Source organism: Cygnus atratus, chromosome 4 (assembly GCF_013377495.2).
Source record: "Cygnus atratus isolate AKBS03 ecotype Queensland, Australia chromosome 4, CAtr_DNAZoo_HiC_assembly, whole genome shotgun sequence".
NCBI lineage: Eukaryota > Metazoa > Chordata > Aves > Anseriformes > Anatidae > Cygnus > Cygnus atratus.
The window spans coordinates 77,047,163-77,066,818 of NC_066365.1; the positions used below are offsets into that span (position 1 = coordinate 77,047,163).

Here is a 19,656-nt window from a genome sequence, read left to right on the forward strand (position 1 = left end):
ACTGCGGTCCTGCTGCCTGGCACGGGGACGTCCCCGCGGTGGGTCACCACTTCTGGGGACTGTCCCTGCACGCCACCCAAGGTCCATCACCTCCGTGTCAGCCCCAGAAGGAATCCCACACCCGGCCCCTTTGCGAATCCCCGCAGCGGGGTGACCACAGCGAGGGCCTCGGGGGGATGCAGGATGCGCCCGGCCGCGGGCATCGCTGCAGAGGGTGTGGGTGCTGCGGGGGCGCTGAGGGGTGCTCACGTCCCAGACGCAGCCCCACCACGCAGCACTCGGGACTTTTTGCATCGCCCCAGCCCCGGCTCTGATTCAGGGATAAATACCAACATCCCCACTTTGCTGTTTTTCCACCTCAAAATGACACCGCGAAGCACTAACGGCCGTGCACAAAGACAGCTTCAGTCACAAGCACCAAAGAGCTGTGGGGACGAGGATGTGGGGCCGCCCGGCTGCAGGGCCAGTCCCCACCCAGCTCGAGCTCCAAAGGACAGTCCCCAGCGTGTCCCCCCCTCCACAGCCACACTTCTGTCCCTGCTGCAAACAAAATGCTCCTAAAACCAAGCAACCTGCAGGCCCGCAGCCTCGGCACCCAAACAACCCACACCCATCGACCTCCAGCACGACGCACCTGACTTTAACTTCATTTCCTATTTCATTCCATTTTCTGAAATACCCCCCCCCCCATCTGCCACTGTCAGGTATTCTCTTTTCCAACCAGATTTTCAAAGAACTTTTTCTTTCCTAACAAATGGGGTCTCTCTCCTTCAGCAGAACTCCTTGGTTCACAGCAAGCCCAAAATCATGAGCCCCTTGCTCTCAGCTTGGAGGAGAAATCCGCCCCCCCCCCAATCTCCCTGGTTCCACCAGAGCAGCAGAAGCAGGGACGAGTCCTTCAGAGGAGGAGATGAGGCTTCCTGCATGCCTTGCCCTGCCAGGGACGAGCTCCCACCGCTGACCACGGTTCCCTTTGCAGAACTGGGAACAAAACCCAGGCAGCCTCCATCCCTTCCCCAAACCCCACGACAAACCCCCTCCACAAACCCCAAAACCCCCACTGCCAGCCCTGCCTGTCTGCTCCCAGGTGCTCGCTGCACCTTTGCACCCTGTTGAATTTTTCCACGTGCGTCGCAGGGAGGTTTCTGCCCCGTGCTCCACCGTCTCAGCCCCAAGCCCTCCGTCCTCTCTGCGTTCCCACAGCTCGCACAGGAGGCTGGCTCGAGGCGCTGGGCCACGGTAAACATCCCTGCCCTTGCTCTGTTTGTGTTTGTCGTGCCCCGAGCCGTCTGCTACCCAGCCTTGCCACCAGCTTTCCGTGCCACCATCACCTCGGGTCAGGAGAAGGGGCCATTAGCAAAGCAAACAGCTCTGACTCACAGCTGACCTGGGCAACTGTGGTTTCTGGCTGGGCTCTCACATAACAGGCCTTGGATCTCCGACTTCTTGCTGTTGGGACTCGAGCTACAGGGCTGGTCTCTTTGGGAAAGCCTCGTGCCTTTGGTGCACGGCTGCCAAACACCCCCATAAACACCCCGAAGCTCCAGAAATTTGCTTCGGCGACCCTACTGGCGTTCATCAGAGCACTAATCGCAGCTGGGCTTACCTGAAAAGCTGTCCTTGTCCATGGCGATCAGGTCCCGAGCCTGGTACATGTAGCAGCGCAGGTGGTATCTGTTCCCATCTGCCATGGGGAACGGGAAACGGGTGAGGGGAGAGCCCGGGCAGCACCACGAGTCCGTGCCCATGTTCCCAGGAAGGAGCCGTGCCCAGCCCCGTCCCCACCCGCCGGCACTGGAGGAGATTTGGGGCGATGCCCGGCCATGGGGTGCCCGCAGCAGAGCCCCCACACTGCAGCTCCTGAAAATTTTGCCCTCCCCTTGGGGACTCACAGTCAAAAATGCAGGAAATGGTGGGTCTGTTGACACCGAAACTGAGGGTGGAGACAGATTTGCCATCATCGCTCTTGTCGTCCGTCACTCCCCCCTGCAAGAGAAAGCAATGGGAGACTGGTTGTACTGGGACCCCCGCGGGGTGCGATGCCCCACGGCTTGTCCACAGGGGTGTCCGAGGGGACTTCGGGCTCCTGGGGACATTCACCTCCCAGCACCCATGGGGTGACCCTGGGGCTCTCCTGCCCCCCAGATCCTGAGCCGTGCCATGCTGGGAGTTAATGGGATGGTTCAACAAAGCCCCAGAGCCACCAAGTCAGATGGCCTCGGGCTTGTGTGCATCAGTCCTTCCCCTGCCTTGCTTCCTCCTCCTCCTCCTCTTCCTCCTCCTCCTCCTCCTCCCCACCCAGCATCCGAGGGACCCCAACCCACAGCCAACGGGTCCCAGCTCCCCTAACACCCCCCGGTATTTCAGCAAAGCCCCTCCGTAAGGCACAGCACTCTTCTTCTTGGGGCAGCAGCTACAGCAATTTCACTAAGTCCCCTTGTGAGCAAAATTAACGGAGTATAAACTCAGCTAACAGCGATACAGCTGGTGTCGAGGGCAGAGAAATGCCCCGGCCGTTGCTTGGAAGGAGCCTCAGCCGACCTTGGCCAACGCTCTTTCCTCTTCTTGTTTTCACGCGTGTGCGCCGGCCGTTTGGCACCTCTTGGTTGCCACGTTCGACTTGAAATAGTTAGTTGCAGGAAAAGGAGCATAAAGATGGCTTTCCAGCCAGCGTAAAGCTGATCTTTGAGTATTTTCAATTATCAGATGCTAGGGAGAGAGGGGAGGGGTGTTTAAAAAAAAAAAGAGAAGGGAAGGAAAGGAAAAATAAAAGCAGGTCCGGGATGGAGTTTCTGGATCCCAGAGCCACCCAGTCCCAAAAACAGGTCAGGAGCTTCGGTGGTCCGCAGAGCCCTTTTTGCCTTTCCAAAATGCTCCAGATCCATGCAGCAGGGCAAAAGGGGGTTCCCACCACCCTAAACCACCGTGGAGCACCCTTTGACCACCGGGTTAACCCAAATTTCCCGAAGCTGATGTAAAGCCTCCCCAGTTCACCGTCGGCAAGGGGCTTGCGAGCAGAGACTGGGCAGCTCCAGGCTCCAAAGCACGCCTTGGAGAGGGCGAGCTGCAAAAAGACCTGGCTCATGGCTATCGTTTGGGGTCTTCACACGGGACGCAGCACCTTCAAGACTTCCCCCCCCTTCCTCCCATCCCTGCCAGGCTTCCAAATGCGGTGCAAGGTGCGAGCAGCCAACACAAGGCTTCAGCACTGGGACCCTGCTGTCACCACACCCCAGCAGGACTGTGCACCCCGCTGTCCCCCCAGGTTTAACTCATTGCCCCCTGCCCAGGCAGCAGCCACGTGGGCTCGGTTGCGCCTGGTGCAGGGCCGAAGCCAGGGCAAACGCGCAAGCCGGCGGAGACAGGCAAGATTTTCCAGGCTGGTATGGCAACCCCAAAGCTCTCCTCCAGCCAAAGGCTTCCCTCAGCTGACGCTCAGAGGAGGATCGGAGGAAACGAGGTTTGCGGGGTGGGAGGGCTGCTCGCAGCTCCGGGGGACAGCCTCTGGGATTTCCATCCAAAACCGGAGGCGGCCCCGAGCCGCAGAGCTCAGCTCGGGGCTTCCCGGGAAATCGTAGCCAGGGCAGACGCCGTGGCTGCGGTCCGTCTCCTTCAGTAACCATCAGCGACGAGCCAGCTGCTACGCGGCAGGTCCCAGAAAAGCTGGGACACATCATCCCCGAGAGGGAAGCAGGGAGCAGGCTGATATGGCAGAGGTGGGGGCCAAGACACCCAGCCTGGGGGAAAGGAAGGATGCTCGGCTTTTGTGGGGTGGGTGCACGGGTGAAAGACGGGCTGGAGAGGAGCACATGAGCTGGAAATGACAGCACAGCGCTGCAAACGGTGATGTTACACCGGCTCAGCAGCTCAGGTGCTAAAAGCCTCCTGCACCACCAGCTGCTTGGTCTCGAGCTCCCCGCTCTTCAGCTCAGACCCACCGTGAGAAGCAAAAGCCCCAGATGCTTTGTGGGCATCCCCGTGGGCACGCCCAGGTCTGGGGACTGGGGAAAGGACAGAGCATGTGTGAGCAGCGGAATGAAATCCTCTGAGCGAAAATAGGGTGAGCACATCCTTGCGGAGAGCGTGAGTGTGCGAGAGGAATCGTGCACATGTGCATGCAGAAGGGAAAAGCAAAGGCAGCAGAGATGCAGACAGGGCACAGATGCTCACATTAGCACGAGTTCAGAGCCCCAAAGGAGACCCTGGTAGCACCAAAAGGCACTCGGAAACCTCTGAGCACGGTGCTTCCCCCTCTGCTCGCTGCTCTGGGCAAACGTGGCTCAGGCTGGTGCTGCCCTGGGGGGTGCTCCCACCCCGGTCCTGCTGACCCCCAGCTCTCGGGGCCTCAATATCACAGACAAGGACTTCTCAGCCCCGCAGGCTGAGACTCCCTGCTGAAACCCCAAGTACCAGGCACATTCCTGCATCCAAGACCCATTCCTTCTGGGTCCTGTTGGAAAACAATCCTCACGAATAGCTCAGGGAATTGGGTGCTGCTGTGTTCTGCCTGACTTTGCACTTTAATCCTCCCTCTGCTTTGGTTTCCCTGCACCACGTACGGGCAAACCCAGCCACGACCGCAGAAGGGCACGGGTACGTGGGCGAGACGGTGGCAGAAAACAGAAGCAAGCAGGCAGGAGGGGCTGCGGGAGGCTCCAGGAACCGGCGGCAGCCCCGGTCCCCAGCCTGGGTAAAATCTGAGCTCGGGGAGGCTCCGGGCTCCCTCTCCTGACAAAATCCCTGCTCTGCTTCAGCACGCTCGGATCAGGAGGCAGCAGAAGGGCTTCGAGCCTTGGACCCTGCACGCCTCAGCCGATGGAAGCTGCCTCCTGCTGCCTGCACTTAAAAAAGCACCGAAAACAGAGAAAAAACAGCACTGACCCTTCCCAGACCTCAGTGCCCCCACATGTTCCCCATCCTCGGCACCCCTTTGGCCCAGCACCCTCATCCCTGCCGTGCAAAATCAGGAACTACTGTGGGTCGGAGCACCCTGTGACATATGCCGGTCGTGCAGGTGTGAGAGAGGAGCCGGGAAGGCACAAATCTGCAAAATCCTGGGACCCTGCTGGCGCTGGTGACACCGCTGAGGGTTTTCCTTGCGTTTTGCTGAGATTCAAGTGGGGAAAATTTACACTTCAGGCATTAGCGTAGGAGGACTGGATGTCTGTGTTAAGGCCACGACGCTCTATAGGAGCAGCCCCAAGACAGCCCCATCAGATGTCCCCCACCTGGACACCCCCAAATTGAGCCACGGGCGCGCTGCAGTGGCACAGCCAGGCACAGCCTGGTGAGCGTCCCCCAGCAGCCCCTCTGCGAGGGGCAGACACTGCCCAGTGACACCCCCATCCCATAGCACTGGGTGGGATAAACACAGCTGGGGGGGTTAAAACGTTATGGGGTCTTCCAGCCAGAGTCCACGTGAGTGCCCATGCAAAGGGTGGAGTTGATGCAGAAGGAGGTTTGTCTGGCCAAAAATGGGATGGATGGGCCTGAGGATGAAATCAGCTGTCCTGCTGGTCCCCACGGGGGTGGGTGGCAGCTGAGACCCCCCGCACGGGGCCAACGTGAGCACATGGCTGATGTACGCCAAGCTCCGATGCAAGAGAATGCCCCGGAGCAGCTCGTCCCGGACAGGTCGCGGCTCAGCCCTTGGTCAGGGGGCAGGACAGCACGGAGCGGACAAAGGAAAAAAAAGAGCCAAAAGGGGAAAAGAAAAAAAGAAAGAAAAAAAAAGCCCAATAATAGGGGCTTTGTGCTGCCGAGGTTGGTTTTCATTCAGCTATTGGAAAAGCCAAAGGATTATGAAATCCCGAGCATGAGGAAAGCCAGAATATGAGCTAAACAAACAGCAGCCGGTGCGGGCAGGTACCTACCAGAGCCCCCTCCAAGGCGAAGACGGCGGCGGCACCGGTGCGCTCCAGGGGCTCCATCCTGCGCCTCCAGCGGCGGCGGCGGAAGGCGTCGGTGCGGCGGGGCTTCATGTGGAAGCGCCAGCCGAAGAGCGAGGCGTATTCCCAGCCCTCTCCGTCCAGCTCCTCCTGCTTGTGCTGCCGGACAGGACCCCGTGGGCGCTCAGCACTGATGGCTGGGGTGGGGTGGCTCGGTCCCACCGCCCCCAGGGCCCTCTGCAGGTGACAGCAGGACCCCAGCCCGGCCGACGGGCGATGCCCACGTGTGTGAGGCCGTCCTGAGCTCTGCGGGGTCAGGGTTGTGCACACCCAAGCCCAGAGCTCAGCCTCCTCCAGCTGCCGTCTGCCGCAGGGTCCCCATCCTGTGCTATGCCCAGGTCCCTGCCAGGAGCTCAGGGCCCTCCACTGGGTGAATCCCACCTGGAGAAGGTCCTCGCTGGGCTGGGGGCTGCCCAAGCAAAGCAAGGACAGGGCCGCATCCTGCCTAGCCCTGGGCAGCACCACGGCCTCCTTAATACCAGCCTGTCCCCCACCGTGCCACCACCTCTGACCCCTGCTGCGGCCACCACGGCTCTGCCATGGGACCTCCTCTCCAGGGCATCAGTCACAAGGACACAAAAGCTTTTTTCTCCCCAGATCTGTGTCACCTCCCCGGGACATTTGCATCCCTTTGGCTAATGGGGTGACAGGAGCCCCCCAAGCTTTCTATCCAAAGCTGTCCAGAGAAAGAGAAAACGGGGGGAAATATTCTGAGGACCTCACTGCGGGGAGGGAACAGCGGCAGCGCTGCGGTGGCATCCGCAGTCCAACTGCACCACCTAGAGGGAAGCAGGACTGGGACCGGGGCGGACTGGGACCTGTGCCAGCCCTGGTTGCAAGCACAGCTCTGCCCCGAGCGGCTTCATGGCACTGGAGGTCCCCGTCCCACCCCACGGAGAGGCCTCCACCCCTGGGAGATGTTGACCCCCAGGGGCAAGCCACAGAGGCTGCTGCCTGCTCCAGCATGGGGCCGCCAGGCTCCAAAGCACCACAAGGCTCTAAGCATGTACACGGGGGGACGGGGATGTGGCCATGAGCTGCTCCCACCCCCTTCTCCCCGGCCCCGGCCTACCTTCCTCATGGCCTCCATCTGCGCGAGGTCCCGCCGGCGGAGCCGCACCCAGCGCCGCCGCCTGTTGGTGTGGTACATCTTCTCGGCCGGCACCCAGGCCTTGGGCTTGCGGTCCGGGGGGATGGTGATGCCGTACTCCCAGCCTTGGGGACAAAGGGGACACGCGGGTGAAGAGACCCCCCCCGCCGGCCTCCCACCTCTCTTCACACCCGTCTGAGTTGGAGCAAATTTAACAGCAAGCCTTTGTCCAGACACAACGTGGTTTTCCCCTTTGTTGGGCCGTGCAATCAGCAACCTGCTCGTGCTGGTGCCCAGGGGATGGGCTTATGGGGTCCCACCAGCCCCTGGCCCAGCCACGGCTCGGGGATGCTCCCCTCTGTCCTTCCTTCCTCAACTCCAGCGCTGTGAGCACCGTGGCTGCTCTCCGGCCTGGTGCCTTCCAGCTCGCTCTAGCCAGCAGCCCCAAAAGCCCCCCGTGAAGAACAGCCTGGCCTTTCCCCAGCAGTGAGTCCCCAGCCCTGGTACCTGATGGGACCGTGGAAGGGAACACCACAACAGACAGAGCAAGGGCATGAAAACTGCAGACACCCAAACCTGCTTTCTTGTACCTTTCTCATCCACGGCTCTGTTGAGGTCGGTGTCCCACTCCACGTCTTCCCATTTCCAGCCCGGAGGACACTCGATCTCATCCTTGTGCAGGACCTTCTCCCCATTCTGTGGGACACAACGGGGATCCCAACCAAACAGTCCCAAAAAAAACCCCAGGGTCGCGCTGACCCTGCAGCCTGGGACTTTGCCCCGTGCCAGCTTCCCTTGGCCTTTTTGGCTGTACCCGCTCCAGGCCAGGCTGCAGGGCAGCCCCCAGAGGAGACATTTGGTGAGCACAAATGGGGTCAGCCCAGGGGATTGCACCTGCAGCCCTGCCCGGGGACCCGCTATGAGGCCGTGGCACTCAGTGCCGCTGCCCCTGCCCACCAGCCCCACACGGTCCTTACCACGTCGGTGTAGGCATCTGCCATGTGGATCCACTGCCCCCCGGGCAGCCGGACCTGGTTCTCAAACACCTCCTCCACGAAGCTCAGGTGCCCGGCGTCCGCCTCGTGCAGCAGCCTGCGCCCCAGGGAGCGGCAGCGGTCAGGGCACCCCCATCCTGCCCTCCACGAGCACCCAGCTCGGTGGCATCGGGCCCACGTCCCACCTCCAGGGCTCCTCCACAGACCCTCCAGGGCTTGCACAGCACCGCAGTGAGCCGGCAGCATGGGACCAGGGCCACCGTGGCCCTCACACCCCCAACCTCCTTCCCCCCTTCTGGGTGACCATGCCACCACCTTACTATGCCCCATTTTGGGGAGACCAGGAAGCAGCACAGCCCGCCCAAGCTCCGTGGCTTCGCAGAAAACCATCACTTACGTTTTCTCCGGGCAGATGAACCAGTCACCAGCCCAGGTCCAGCCCGTGGAGGGCCGAAAGCTGTCCTTGGGCAGTTTGATCTTGCCCGTGACATCCGAGTACTTGGGGTAAGTCAGGCCCGTGGTGCCCCAGTTCCCCACCAGCGCCAGCTTGGTCTGGTTCTCGTACTGAGGGGGCAGAAGCAGAGAGGTTTCTGTGTTAGCAGGGTGAGACGGGTAGTGCAGACCCCTGGTAGGAAAGACTTTGAAATCAAACAAATAACGCCTGCGTCTTGAGGACAGACCTGCAGGGAAGACCCCAGCCCACCCCCGGGCTGCGGGCACCCCTAGATTTCACCCCCAGCAGGAAGATGGAGGGGAGTAAGCTTTGGCCCGGGGCAGGAGGGCTTCACGGCTCCTTTCCAACCCCTCCATCGCTCAGGCTGGGTGCTGGTGGAAGCAGCTTGCTCTTTTCAAGGTCAGAAGGGGCTGACGTGTGTCCCCCCCAGCCCTCCTCCCTCCCCGCTGTGCTGGACCCCTGCAAGAGGGGAACCCCCTGAGGCTGCGGAGCTGGGAGAGTCCCCCCGAGATGCTCACAGTTTCGGCAAAGACGGAGAGCTTCCCCTCGGCGTACTGGTTGAACTCCTTCTCGTCGACGGACAGCCCAAACCAGAGCTGCACCCGGATCTGCGCTGGGATCCTCGGTCCCATTGCCTCCTCCTGGGGGTACTGCACAAGACAGAGCCGCGTTAACGTTCCCGTGCAGGACGCCCACGGGGGGACACTGGATGGGAGGCCAGCATCTGTGGGGCTGGGGGTACAAAGCCCCCACAGCCCTGGCTGGGGCAGCAGAAGCCTGCGAACACAGCGTGGGGTCAGGGTGCTGCGTCGTGGGGGGACAGGGCTAGGACACCGAGCCCAGCAAAAATAGAAAGAACAAACAGGGTGACGTCTCACTGCCCTTTCTCTCTCCCTCGGTCACTTTTTTTCCCCTCGAGTGATGCTAGTTTTCCATCCAGAGCTAAAGTGCAGAAAAAAGCAATATATTTTGGTTTGCCTCCCGCTGCCAGCTGGGCTTGGGGTTTTGGGGTTTGTTCAGTTTATTTTATTTCACTTTATTTTTTCAGAGCTTGTTCGGCACTGATTGTCTGCTCCCAAGCTGGCAGGCAGCAAAAGGCCAAAGAAATATCATTTGAGATGCGAGAAGCTCGGTAAGCGCCTGGCAGAGGAGGCCACAGCTTAAATTTCGTGGGGTGGCAGAGGGTCAGGAATTTTGAAAAACGTTAAATAACGCTACAAATTTAAATATTAAAATATTTTTTAAAATGCACTGTCTGGGCCAAACTGCACCCATCTTCGCTTAAGCTCCAAGACAGAGCTTAACCCTACCCGGTGCTGGGGTGCCATGGCCAGGGCAGACTGAAGCCCGTCTTTGCACTGGGGCTGGGGCTCCACCGGGCAAGGACAGGGCAAGGCACCGAGCTTCTCCTTGCCCTTGCAGCCCGCATGGGATGGTGACAAGCCCCAGGCTCTGCAATCAGACTGCACTGACTCACGTTTTCCTCCTTACAGATCTCCCTGCTCGGTTTTTAGGAAAATGAGTTTTAAAAATAAATATAATCAGGGCACGCGTGCCCACAGATGAAAAGCCCACGCACCTTGAGGAATATGGTCTGGAGCCTCCCGCAGTTCTTGCCACAGCAGCCGGGGATGTTCTTGGAGAAGAGGACCTCATGGGCTGGCACGCGGGCGTAGGCGACGCGCTTGTCGCCCTGCAGCATCCAGATCACCACGTCGGGCAGGCTGTTCTGCGGCTGCAAGGGATGGATGGCAGGTGAGCACCACAGAACAAGGACAGGCACAGGTGTCCGACTCAGGGATGCCCAAAACCCTGTGGGGGGGACATGGCATGCGGGCCCCCCACCGCCAGCTGAGCCCTGGGTGCCGAGCAGAGCATCCCCGCGTGTCCCCGTGCCTGCAGCCAGCCCAGCCCCCTGCAGCAGCTTGGGCTGAGGATTTTTTGGCAAAGCTTCATTGCACAGACATGAGCCAGGCTAAGCCTCAACAGCTGTCTGCAAAACCTTCCTAATGCACAAAAGGGAGGTGGGTGCATGAGGATGATCCTTGCACGGGGACCCAGGCATCACCTCGGCTCCCCACCAGAGCAGCACCGCAGCATCGCTCGCATCCATCACCACGAGTGTCACCGCGTTACCTCCTCCGCCATGGCCTTCAGCCTGCAGAGCCAGTCCTCCGCCTGCTCCAGCACCGCGGGCAGGCCCGAGTCCTCGTGCTTGAGCTTCAGAGCCGCCTGCACGATCTGCTCCAGGTTGGTGCTGCGGAAGCGGTACATGTTCTGGTCCAGGTGGGTGCTGGCCGGCTTCCCCAGCACGTCGGGCAGGGGCAGGCTGTGGGCAGAGACGTGGCGTCAGCAGCTCCTGGGAGCCTCACCCTCGCTGGGGGCTTCTCTTTATTTTTTATTTTTCTTGTTTTTCAGCCGTTTACAAAGAATGAACAAGCCGTGAAGATGCATTTGGGGAGCACGGTGATGCTAAGAGCAAGGACGTCGCTGGAAGGGGCCACATGGAGCCTGGCCAAGCTGCACACATCGCCCTGCACACTACATGGACATTTTAATATAAATTGATTCAAGCTGCTGCATACAGGTTTCGGGAGGCTGGGGCCATTTAGGGGTTTTCATGTAAAATGGGGCGATGAAGTGGAGCTGCTCCCCACGGTGCCAGGAGGGACACTGCTCGCCTGCCCCGCACACCGCAAAATCACAACGTGCAGGGACAGAGAAAATAAAATAAACCCAAGCTAAATACATCCACTGCAGTTGCATTCAATTTCAGACAGACAAACTATAAAGCTAAGCAAGGAGGAAATTTGTTAAAGAGCTGTGAAAAGGAGCCGCAGAATGGGTTAAGCCTGGTGGGCAGCGTGAGTGCTCTGCAGCCGCCTGGTCACTGATGGTGTGCGTTGAAGCCCTAAAAAAAAAAAAAAACAAAACACAGAGGTTCCAGGGACTTAAATTGTGCTCCCATGGGAAAATGGAAAGCAATGGACTCGACCAAGCGAAATGTAAAAGCACGATGAAGTAGATTAAAGATAAATAAATAAATGGGAGCATCGAGTTCATGCCCAGCGATGGGTCCTGCACTGATGCCCCTTGGGACACAAATCACCAGGGAAGAGCCAAACGCTCTCCCTGGGGCCATCGCCGTGCCAGCACATGAACGCCGTGGTGGAAACAGGCCAGGAGCCAGGAGCAGCCCCTGAAGCTCCAGGTCAGAGCGTCGGCACCAAGGGCCGGGCTGCAATGCCGTGCCTCAGGTTCTGGGGTTTGCTGCCACTGGTCGTTCCCTAACTCTGTCCGCCTGGGTGCCGCTGCCAAGTCCTCTCCTGCCCAGAGGAGCACTCTGCCTTCTCTTCACCCAAAGGCCAGGAAAACAGACCTGGGAAGGTGATCTGAGGCACCTTGCTGTTTTCCTGCTGGGAACAGGAGGTGGAGACAGCGCCTCCCACTTGGGCCCTTCCACCAGAGACCTGGGCCCCACTCTCAGCAGAGTGGGAAAGCATTGGGGAGCAGCAGGGGTTGTCCCATCACTCCGAAATCCAGCCTGAATTCCTTTTGAATGAGCTCTGCCCCGGCTGAGCGCATCCAACCTGCCACTGCCCCACTTCCAGCCCAGCCATCACACAGAGGTCCAGCTGCACGGGTCAGCTTGTCCCCCAGGGCACAGCATGCAACAGGGTGAAACCCTCCCAAAAAAAAGCCATCGTAGCCGTCACAGCAGCCCCCACCGCCATGTACCACCCCAGTCCCCTTGCCAAGCCCCTCCGGAGCCGCTTACGGCAGGAGCTGAGCACAGAGCGGGGCGAGGAGCCAGGGGAGCCGCGGGCCTGGCACAGCTCGCTGCCACGTTCTTCCCCTCCCTCCCGGTTAATTGAATTTGGTTTGGAGGATGCAGCACCTCAGGAAAACCCAGCTCCGTGGCTCATCCCTCAGGTCACGTCCCGCGCACGGGGAGGATTTACGGCCCGAGGACGGCGCTGACCTTTCCAGCGGAGCCAGCGTGTGTGTGGGGCGAAACACATCTCCTTTACGAGGCTCAAAAGCAAATAAACAGGGAGGCCTGCGAGTGTGGGGATTTTTAAGTGTCCTCCAAGAGGTCTGTGGAGCAGGGCCAGCCCGCTCAGGGTCTCCTTGCTGAAGGGAAGAGGTGTCCAGTCCAAAAGGGGTGCCCCAGGCTAGTGCAGCAGGCTCAGCACCATCTCCCCAACCTCCAGTGACCAGCACAAACCACGGGGTGCAGCAGGCTGCCGGTAGAGCTAGGGGACACTGGTCCCAGCAGGTTCAGTGACCTCAAGGACCGCGGGGAGGACCAAATTCTCCCTCTCTGCTGAACTGAAGCACCAAGAGCCACCCCACGAGCACGGTGAGGTCCACCTGCCCCCACTGCTGGGGTCCCCAGCGAGGCACCGTGGCACAGAGCAGGGCTGGCCACAGCCCAGCTGCTCCCTGCCAGCCTCCCTCGAGATACTGCCAGGGGTTTGGCAAGACCTTCAAAAGGCAAAGCTCCTCGCCACACCACCTCAGCATCCCCAGAGGGACAAGTTTTGCTGGTGGCCAGTGGGGACCAGGCGGCTTGAAGGAGAAAAGCCACCCCGATGGGGCACAAGCGGGGCGCAGCCCGGTGGTGGTGCGGGGCAGGTGTGAACTCAACATCTTCACGTGCCCCCGTGGGCAGGCAAGGGCCAGGGGGGCTGGGAGGCTTCTGGGGATGAGGAGAGTCCTGGAGATACCCCAGGAGACCACATAGGAGATGAAAACAGAGCTCAGCCCCACGACAGCCCGTCCTGCATCTGCCCGGGGTGGAGGCATGGGGGCAGCGGGACACCCACACCATCCAGCCCCACGTCTCCAACACCTCCATCCCCTCCACCGGACACACAACAGGCACAGCCCAACAGCCCCCGGGGGCTCACACGGATGCTTCACACACAGCACACACAAAACACCTCGGGAAGCCACCAAGGGGGTGGCTCCTGGCCCTGGCGACCCCCCCAGAGCAGGAGCTCCGTCCCTGGCCCCGCGGCACAACGCGGCTCATTCATGTGCGCCGGGCTGCAGCCCTCGTGCGAGGGCTGGAAATTTACGACTTGCCTTAACCGTCACCTTTTCAGCTCCGTGCCTTGGCTCAGCAACCTTTGAAGTAAACATTAGCAAATGACCGGCCTTTTTTCAGCATTAAAAAAAAAAAAAATTAAAAAGAAGAAGTCGTCCCTTCCAAGATAAATAAGCGCTCTCGCAATAAACGGCATGGAAAGGCTCGCAGAAATACCTGCAGTCGGCGATGATATCAGCCAGCAGCTGGGCGCCCAGGGAGTCCAGCTCGCTCGGCGAGCACTTGGCCTTCAGCGCGAGCTGGACCTTCTCCAGGTTGGCTTCCTGCATGACACAGGGGGGTGAGGAGCAGCACAGGGGGACCCCCGGCACCCCGCTCCTCCCCACCTCCAGCGCCCTCCTGGCAAGCACCCAGGGCTGCTCCCCACTCAGGAACTCCCACCTGGCCCTGCCAGCGCTCAGCACCCCCGGATTTGCTCCTGTTGGAGCTCCCCGGGGGAAACGACCGTGCAGCACAGCAAGAAATCCCATAAACGGCCCAGAAGCTGAAGGAAGCCCTGCCTCCTGCGTCTGCGCTGGCTCCCTGGCGGGTGGCACAGCGAAGCACCCCGCTGTCACCCCACGGGGGTGAGGGTGGCCCCCCCCTTCCCATCCAGCACCGTGCTGACCCCTGCACCAGCTGGAAGCCACGGAAGGAGAGGAAACAGCCTGGGTTTTGGCAAGCACAGAGCCCAGGGCTTGCTGCACCGCTGGCCCCTGCGCCAGCTCCTCATCCTGGGGCTCCCACAACCCAAGGCTCTGGCACCAGCGGAGGCAGCTCCACAGGCGAGGACTTCTCCAAGCAACACTTATTTCCCTTTCCCCTCTTCAGTCCATGGCTGAGCAGGGCCCCCTGGGACCCCAATGTCCCAACAAACCCCAACCCTGACCCAGCATGGAGATGGCCTCCGTCCCCTCCCTGTGCCCCCAGGTGGGATGCAGACAGGAGGACTGTCCTTGTCCCTGACCCTGTCCCTGTGGCACTCACCAGCCTGTCTGCCGCGTGGTGGAGAAGGTTTTGAGCATCAGTCCGGGCGCTGATATCTTCCCAGTAGGACGACAACACCACCACGGGCTTCACGTTGCCCCAGGGCAGGTAGTAATACTGGCAGCCTGGAGGGCACAACACACGGGTGAGCTCGGGACATCGCGGTGACGGGCACCTCCCTGCTCAGGACCAGAGCAGAGGTGAAGGAGGGCAGCGCATCATCATCTGGCCGTGGGCAGGAGCCCATCGTTTGGTGCTCTGGGAGCAGGAAGATGGGGACCTTGCTCCCAGAACCCATGAGCAGCGGAGCTGTGGGCAGCGAGGGCCAAATGGAGGCGATGAGCCTCCCTGCAGCCACTCCGGGGGAACAACCACAGCGTGGTGAGGACACCTCACACCAGAGCCCCGCAGCAGCCAAGGAAAGGCCACCTTAAACGGGCATTATTAGGGCCGGGGACTGCTCTACGCTCCATGCCCAGAGCTGTCCTGCCTTCCCCACGCCTCCCTGGTCACCCATTTCCACGTGCACCAGTGTCTTCATACAGTGGCTGAGCTTGGAGGCACCTCCGGGGTCCTCCTGGTCCCAGCCCTTGCTCAGACAGAGCCCACCAGACGTCATCCACGTCCAGATGGGTCGCGAAGCCCCCCACGGATGGAGACCCCCCGGCTCACCGTCGAACACGGCCCGGCTGTACTGCGTGGTGGAGGCCAAGGGCAGGCAGGTGTTGTCGAACTTGTTGCCGTAGTTGCCGATGCTGACCTCAAACTGGATGGCGTCGTCCACGTCCTGGAGCATGGTGGCCGAGTAGAAGGCGGCGAAGAGGGAGTACTTGCGCCGGCGCAGGTACTTCTGCAACAGGCACGGGGACGGGGCCATGGGGTCTACGCACAGACCCCCACTGCCCCCACACACCAACCCGGCAAAGCCTCTGAGATGGAAAAGGTTATGGCAGGGAAGAGGACACGGTGCTTCGAGGGAATTTGGGGTGAGATTTAGGAAGGACCTGACAGAGGAGACTAGAGCTTTCTGTGTGGAGAATGGATGTTAATCCTAGAGAAATGAGCACCAGGAACACGTCTGCAACAGCGCCTGAGATGGGACCGGTGTCCTTTTAAAGCAAATGTCCCACCACCCGTGCTCACTGCGGTGTGCTCTCTACCATGCAGCAGCTCAGAGCAAGCTGGACACCGTGGGATGAAAACACAGCAGGGGACACCCACCCTCCAGGACACCACACCACCGCTCACATCCCTCACCCATCCCTCGCCAGGACCCGGTGACAGACCACAGAGACCCCGTTACCTCCACCCGCAGGATGTCATCGGCAGAGATGTCCTCCACCTTCTGCTCCACGTGCTCCACCAGCCTGGTCTCCAGCTCCACCAGCACCCTGCCACGATACGCGACGCCCTCGCCCTTGGGGTAGACCAAGGACAGGGTCAGCACCCAGGAGCCCGTCCCCGGCACCTCTCTGCTTGTTCAGCCTCGCTGCCGAGGGGCGAGATTGGGCAAAGCAATTCTGCCAGCGCTTCGGAGGCGGGGAGCGTGTGGGCAGCGCAGCGACACCAAGAGGGTTCGGCCAGCGGGAAGAGCCGGGGCAGGCTCCTGGTAACGCAGCCGGTTCGGGTTAGCAGCAGCTTGCTTTTGGCAGGGAGGAAGGTTAACTTATTTCAGGCCGTGCTGGAAAGAAGCCGACTTCACCTTTCCCAAATTGAGCGTCTCGTAAGGGTCGGGGAAGCCGGTGAACTCCCGGGGGCTGCCGTAGAGGTTGATGTAGCAGGGGCCGAAGGTCGGCAGGAAGCCCAGCCCGTCGTCCACTGCAGGGCACAGGGAAGGAGCCGTCAGCGACCCGCGGGCACCTCGCGGCCGTGCCCGGTGGCCACCAAAATGCTGTGTCCACTGCGAGCCCTGCGAGCCTGGGAGCTGCCAGGATGCTGAATGGACTTACAGCAGCCCCGGGGTGCATCAGGCCATGGGACAGTGCTTGGAAGAGCAGTGCTCGATTTTAGGGCACCTCAAGCAGACGAGCAGCAGAAACCCGTTGCGTGGTGCTGCTCCGAGCTCCCAAGCACCACGCTGGACCCCAAAAGCTCAGCACACAACACACCGCCACCGCCACAAAACCATCGCTGCCCCGTGGGGACACCCCAAAGCCACCAAGGGGAGGACACCGGAGCCCTTCCCCGCTCCGCAGGGCAGGAGGTCCCCCCATCGAGGTGCTCGGGCACGGCGCAGCCGCTGCTCTCCCAGCTCTGGCCAACGCTCCGGCCCTAACGGCGGCAACGACAGCAGGAAAAAAAATTACCAGGGCGGCGATTGCAAACCGAGAGGCTAAGGGGACGTACGGTCTGCGGCTTTCAGAGGCTTCGCGAGAGCAGGAAACTCATCTGAAGCACAAAGAAATGGAAAGAGGTTAGGAGGGGGAGCGCACCGGAGGGCGGTGGGTTACGGAGAATGAGGAGGAGGAGGAGGAGGCGGCACTGCCGTGGGCTCTCGGTGCCAACAGAGAAAGAGAAAGGGGGAGGCTGGTTGGGGGCTGCAGGGCGTGTGTGGAAGCCCCAAGGGATGAAGGATGCTCCTGAAGGATGCTCCATGCGTTGCAGAAGCCAGATGGAGCTGAGGGGCAGGGGGGTTCAGCTGGGGGTTGCCAGTCCCACAGACCCCTTCCAGCCTCCTCCTCTCCCTCCCCGGCCCCCCCTTCCGTCTCCAAACCAGCCCGGGAGCCACACTTCAAAGTGGGAAAGCGCGAGGAGCATGTGCACATGCACAGCTTGGGGATGCTGCGGTGCAGGCTCGCCGTGCCGGGCTGCTGCAGGGAGCAGAGCGAGGGCCCAGGAGGACAGCAGGCGTCACCAGGCTCGTTAGCAGCAGGACACTCGTGCACGTTAGGGCAGCCTCTGCTCCAGCCTCGCCGTGGCTCGCAGCAGCCCTGCAAGCAGAGAAATCGCCACGAGCGCATCCCGCGTCCCTCCCTGCTCAGCACAAGTGACACGGTCGGCATTACCCACCCAGTCCCTGCCAGCACCTCCGCGGTGGCCCTTCACTCGGGAAGGCTCCTGGCACCTCAAACACTGCTCTCAGCACAGGCCGGACCTCAGCCCCCACCCCAACAGCCCCTAAATGCCACCTAAGGAGGAGCCATCAGTGGGAGCGCGCACAGGTGGCATCTTCCTGCACCGGCGACACCGCTGTCACCACCTGCAGTCACCTCTGGTCACAAGAGAGGACACGAAACCTCAGCTGCACCACAGCCACCCCTCCCCACGGCCCCAGAAGGACCTGAAGATCTGTAGGGCCACGAAGCAGGAGGGACCACGTCCAGCAGGCCACAGCATGCAGCCACCCCCGCGGGATGGAGCCACCACCAGCACCCTGCCCATGTCCCCCTGCTTCTCCCCCAGCCCCGGTGACCCGGCAGAGACCTTCCTGGCTGCTCCTTCCTCCAAGCCAACACCAACCTCAGCCACGAGCATGCAGCGCTCCTTCATGGTCATGCACCGTGGGCCACATCCTGCCGCCCGCCCTTACCCTCCAGCTCCCCGCCGGGCGCCGAGATCTTGGACATGCAGAGGTAGGTGGTGCCGATGATGTCGTTGTGCGTGAGACGGTCCCTGAAACACGGCCACGTCTCAAACACGGCCACGTCTCGTCCCAAACACGGCCCACGTCCCAAAAACAACCCACGTCTCGTCCCAGACACGGCCCACGGCCCAAACACGGCCCGTGCCAAGCATCCCCTGCTCCATGAGCGCATCTCCACCCCCACAGATACTCCCTGGTTTTAAGGGGATCTGGTGCCCCCTCCACCGCCCTCACGCACCCTGTCCCCGTCCTGGGACCACGTCCCCACTCACCAGTCGGTCACCCGGATCCGCATCTTCTCGCACATGGAAGGGAACTGGGAAGAGAGCGGAGCGGTGAGCGGTGGCCGGGGGCTCCGGGGAGCACTTGGGGGCAGCCGGGAGCGGGCACGGCGCTCACCATCGCCGGCAGCGTCAGGCACTGGTTCCACTGGGGGTTGGCGTTCTTCTCCAGGATCCTCGAGTAGAGCTGGAGGTGCAGGAGCGGGGATGGGGTCAGGGCCACCAGGCAGCCGCAGCGTTTCTGCTTGTGACTAACGGCCCCCCGGGAACTTTTCCTTAAGGAAAGCAGAGCTCCCGGGTGCCCCATCCACCAGGAAACCTCAGCTCCTCCACCAGGCTGGGTCCGTCCCTTGGGCACCATCTCCCTGCCCAGGCCTTTGCAGGTCCCCTCCTGAGCCAGCCCCATGCCAAGGGAGCCCCCCAGCTCCCTGCACTCCATCCCTGGAGCTGCTCAGTGCCTTTTTCTCCCCGCGGAGCTGGGAAGTCTCACATCCCCAAAATAAAGGTTCCCTTCAATGGCTCCGGCCCGTGGGGCTCTGCACTGGGCAGGTAAACCCCGTCTGCGCAGGAGGCAGAGGGTGCAATGGGCTGCTCGGGGGTCTCGCCCCAGGACCCCCAAAAAGCCACCCCCTGCCCCTGTACTAGGTGAGACCCCCAACCCCTCCAGGGCAGGGCAGAGGCTTTCAGCCCCTCGCTGCCGCTGCGGATTGCAGCCCAAGGGTGGCTCAGGGACGTGAAGGCACCGCTTTGTCTGGGGCAGCAAAGGGAGCAGGATGGGGCCCTGCAAAGCCTCTGGAGCCACCTCCACGTCCCGGCTGGTGGCAGGGGGACGTAGGGACAGCCAGCACCCGCTCGAGCAGCACAGCCCTCGGCTGGGAGCTTGCTGCTGAGTTATCCCCTTCCCCCCAGCACAGCCTCAGCACCTTCATTTCTAACACAACAGCACCACGAAGAGCCCGGCGGAGACAGCACCGCGGTGCACCCAGCATGCCACAACCCACCACCACGGCACAGCGTGCCATGCACCCCACGTCCCCAGCCCGGGGGACCCCTCTCCGGCCGCTCACCATCTTGCCCGCGAAGCTGACTTCCACAAAGGGGTCGACCAGGTTCTTCTTGTTGCTCTCAAAGCCGAAGACCTGCCGGACGTTGTCCATGACGGCGTCATCCACTGCAGGGGGAAAGAGGGGCTGGGAGGGCTGCGAGCCCGTGAGGACACCCGTCTC

The 19,656-nt window shown here is 61.3% G+C and overlaps 1 protein-coding gene across 3 annotated transcripts in view; it reads right to left on the minus strand.

Moving 5' to 3' along the window:
- The window catches only part of DYSF (dysferlin), a 93,457-nt gene that overhangs the window by 62,356 nt on the left and 11,445 nt on the right, over positions 1–19,656 (minus strand). For all 3 annotated transcript variants that reach the window (XM_050710431.1, XM_050710433.1, XM_035547302.2), the window contains 19 exons: positions 19,498–19,601; positions 18,549–18,617; positions 18,422–18,465; positions 18,096–18,178; positions 16,269–16,384; positions 15,870–15,983; positions 15,239–15,416; positions 14,567–14,691; positions 13,757–13,863; positions 10,624–10,816; positions 10,067–10,222; positions 9,006–9,137; positions 8,431–8,597; positions 8,016–8,130; positions 7,629–7,734; positions 7,021–7,163; positions 5,874–6,047; positions 1,893–1,986; positions 1,607–1,684 (listed from right to left, as the gene is read on the minus strand). In XM_050710431.1, coding sequence (XP_050566388.1) covers positions 1,607–1,684; positions 1,893–1,986; positions 5,874–6,047; positions 7,021–7,163; positions 7,629–7,734; positions 8,016–8,130; positions 8,431–8,597; positions 9,006–9,137; positions 10,067–10,222; positions 10,624–10,816; positions 13,757–13,863; positions 14,567–14,691; positions 15,239–15,416; positions 15,870–15,983; positions 16,269–16,384; positions 18,096–18,178; positions 18,422–18,465; positions 18,549–18,617; positions 19,498–19,601 — 2,298 coding nt within the window. The remainder of the gene's footprint in view (positions 1–1,606; positions 1,685–1,892; positions 1,987–5,873; positions 6,048–7,020; positions 7,164–7,628; positions 7,735–8,015; positions 8,131–8,430; positions 8,598–9,005; positions 9,138–10,066; positions 10,223–10,623; positions 10,817–13,756; positions 13,864–14,566; positions 14,692–15,238; positions 15,417–15,869; positions 15,984–16,268; positions 16,385–18,095; positions 18,179–18,421; positions 18,466–18,548; positions 18,618–19,497; positions 19,602–19,656) is intronic.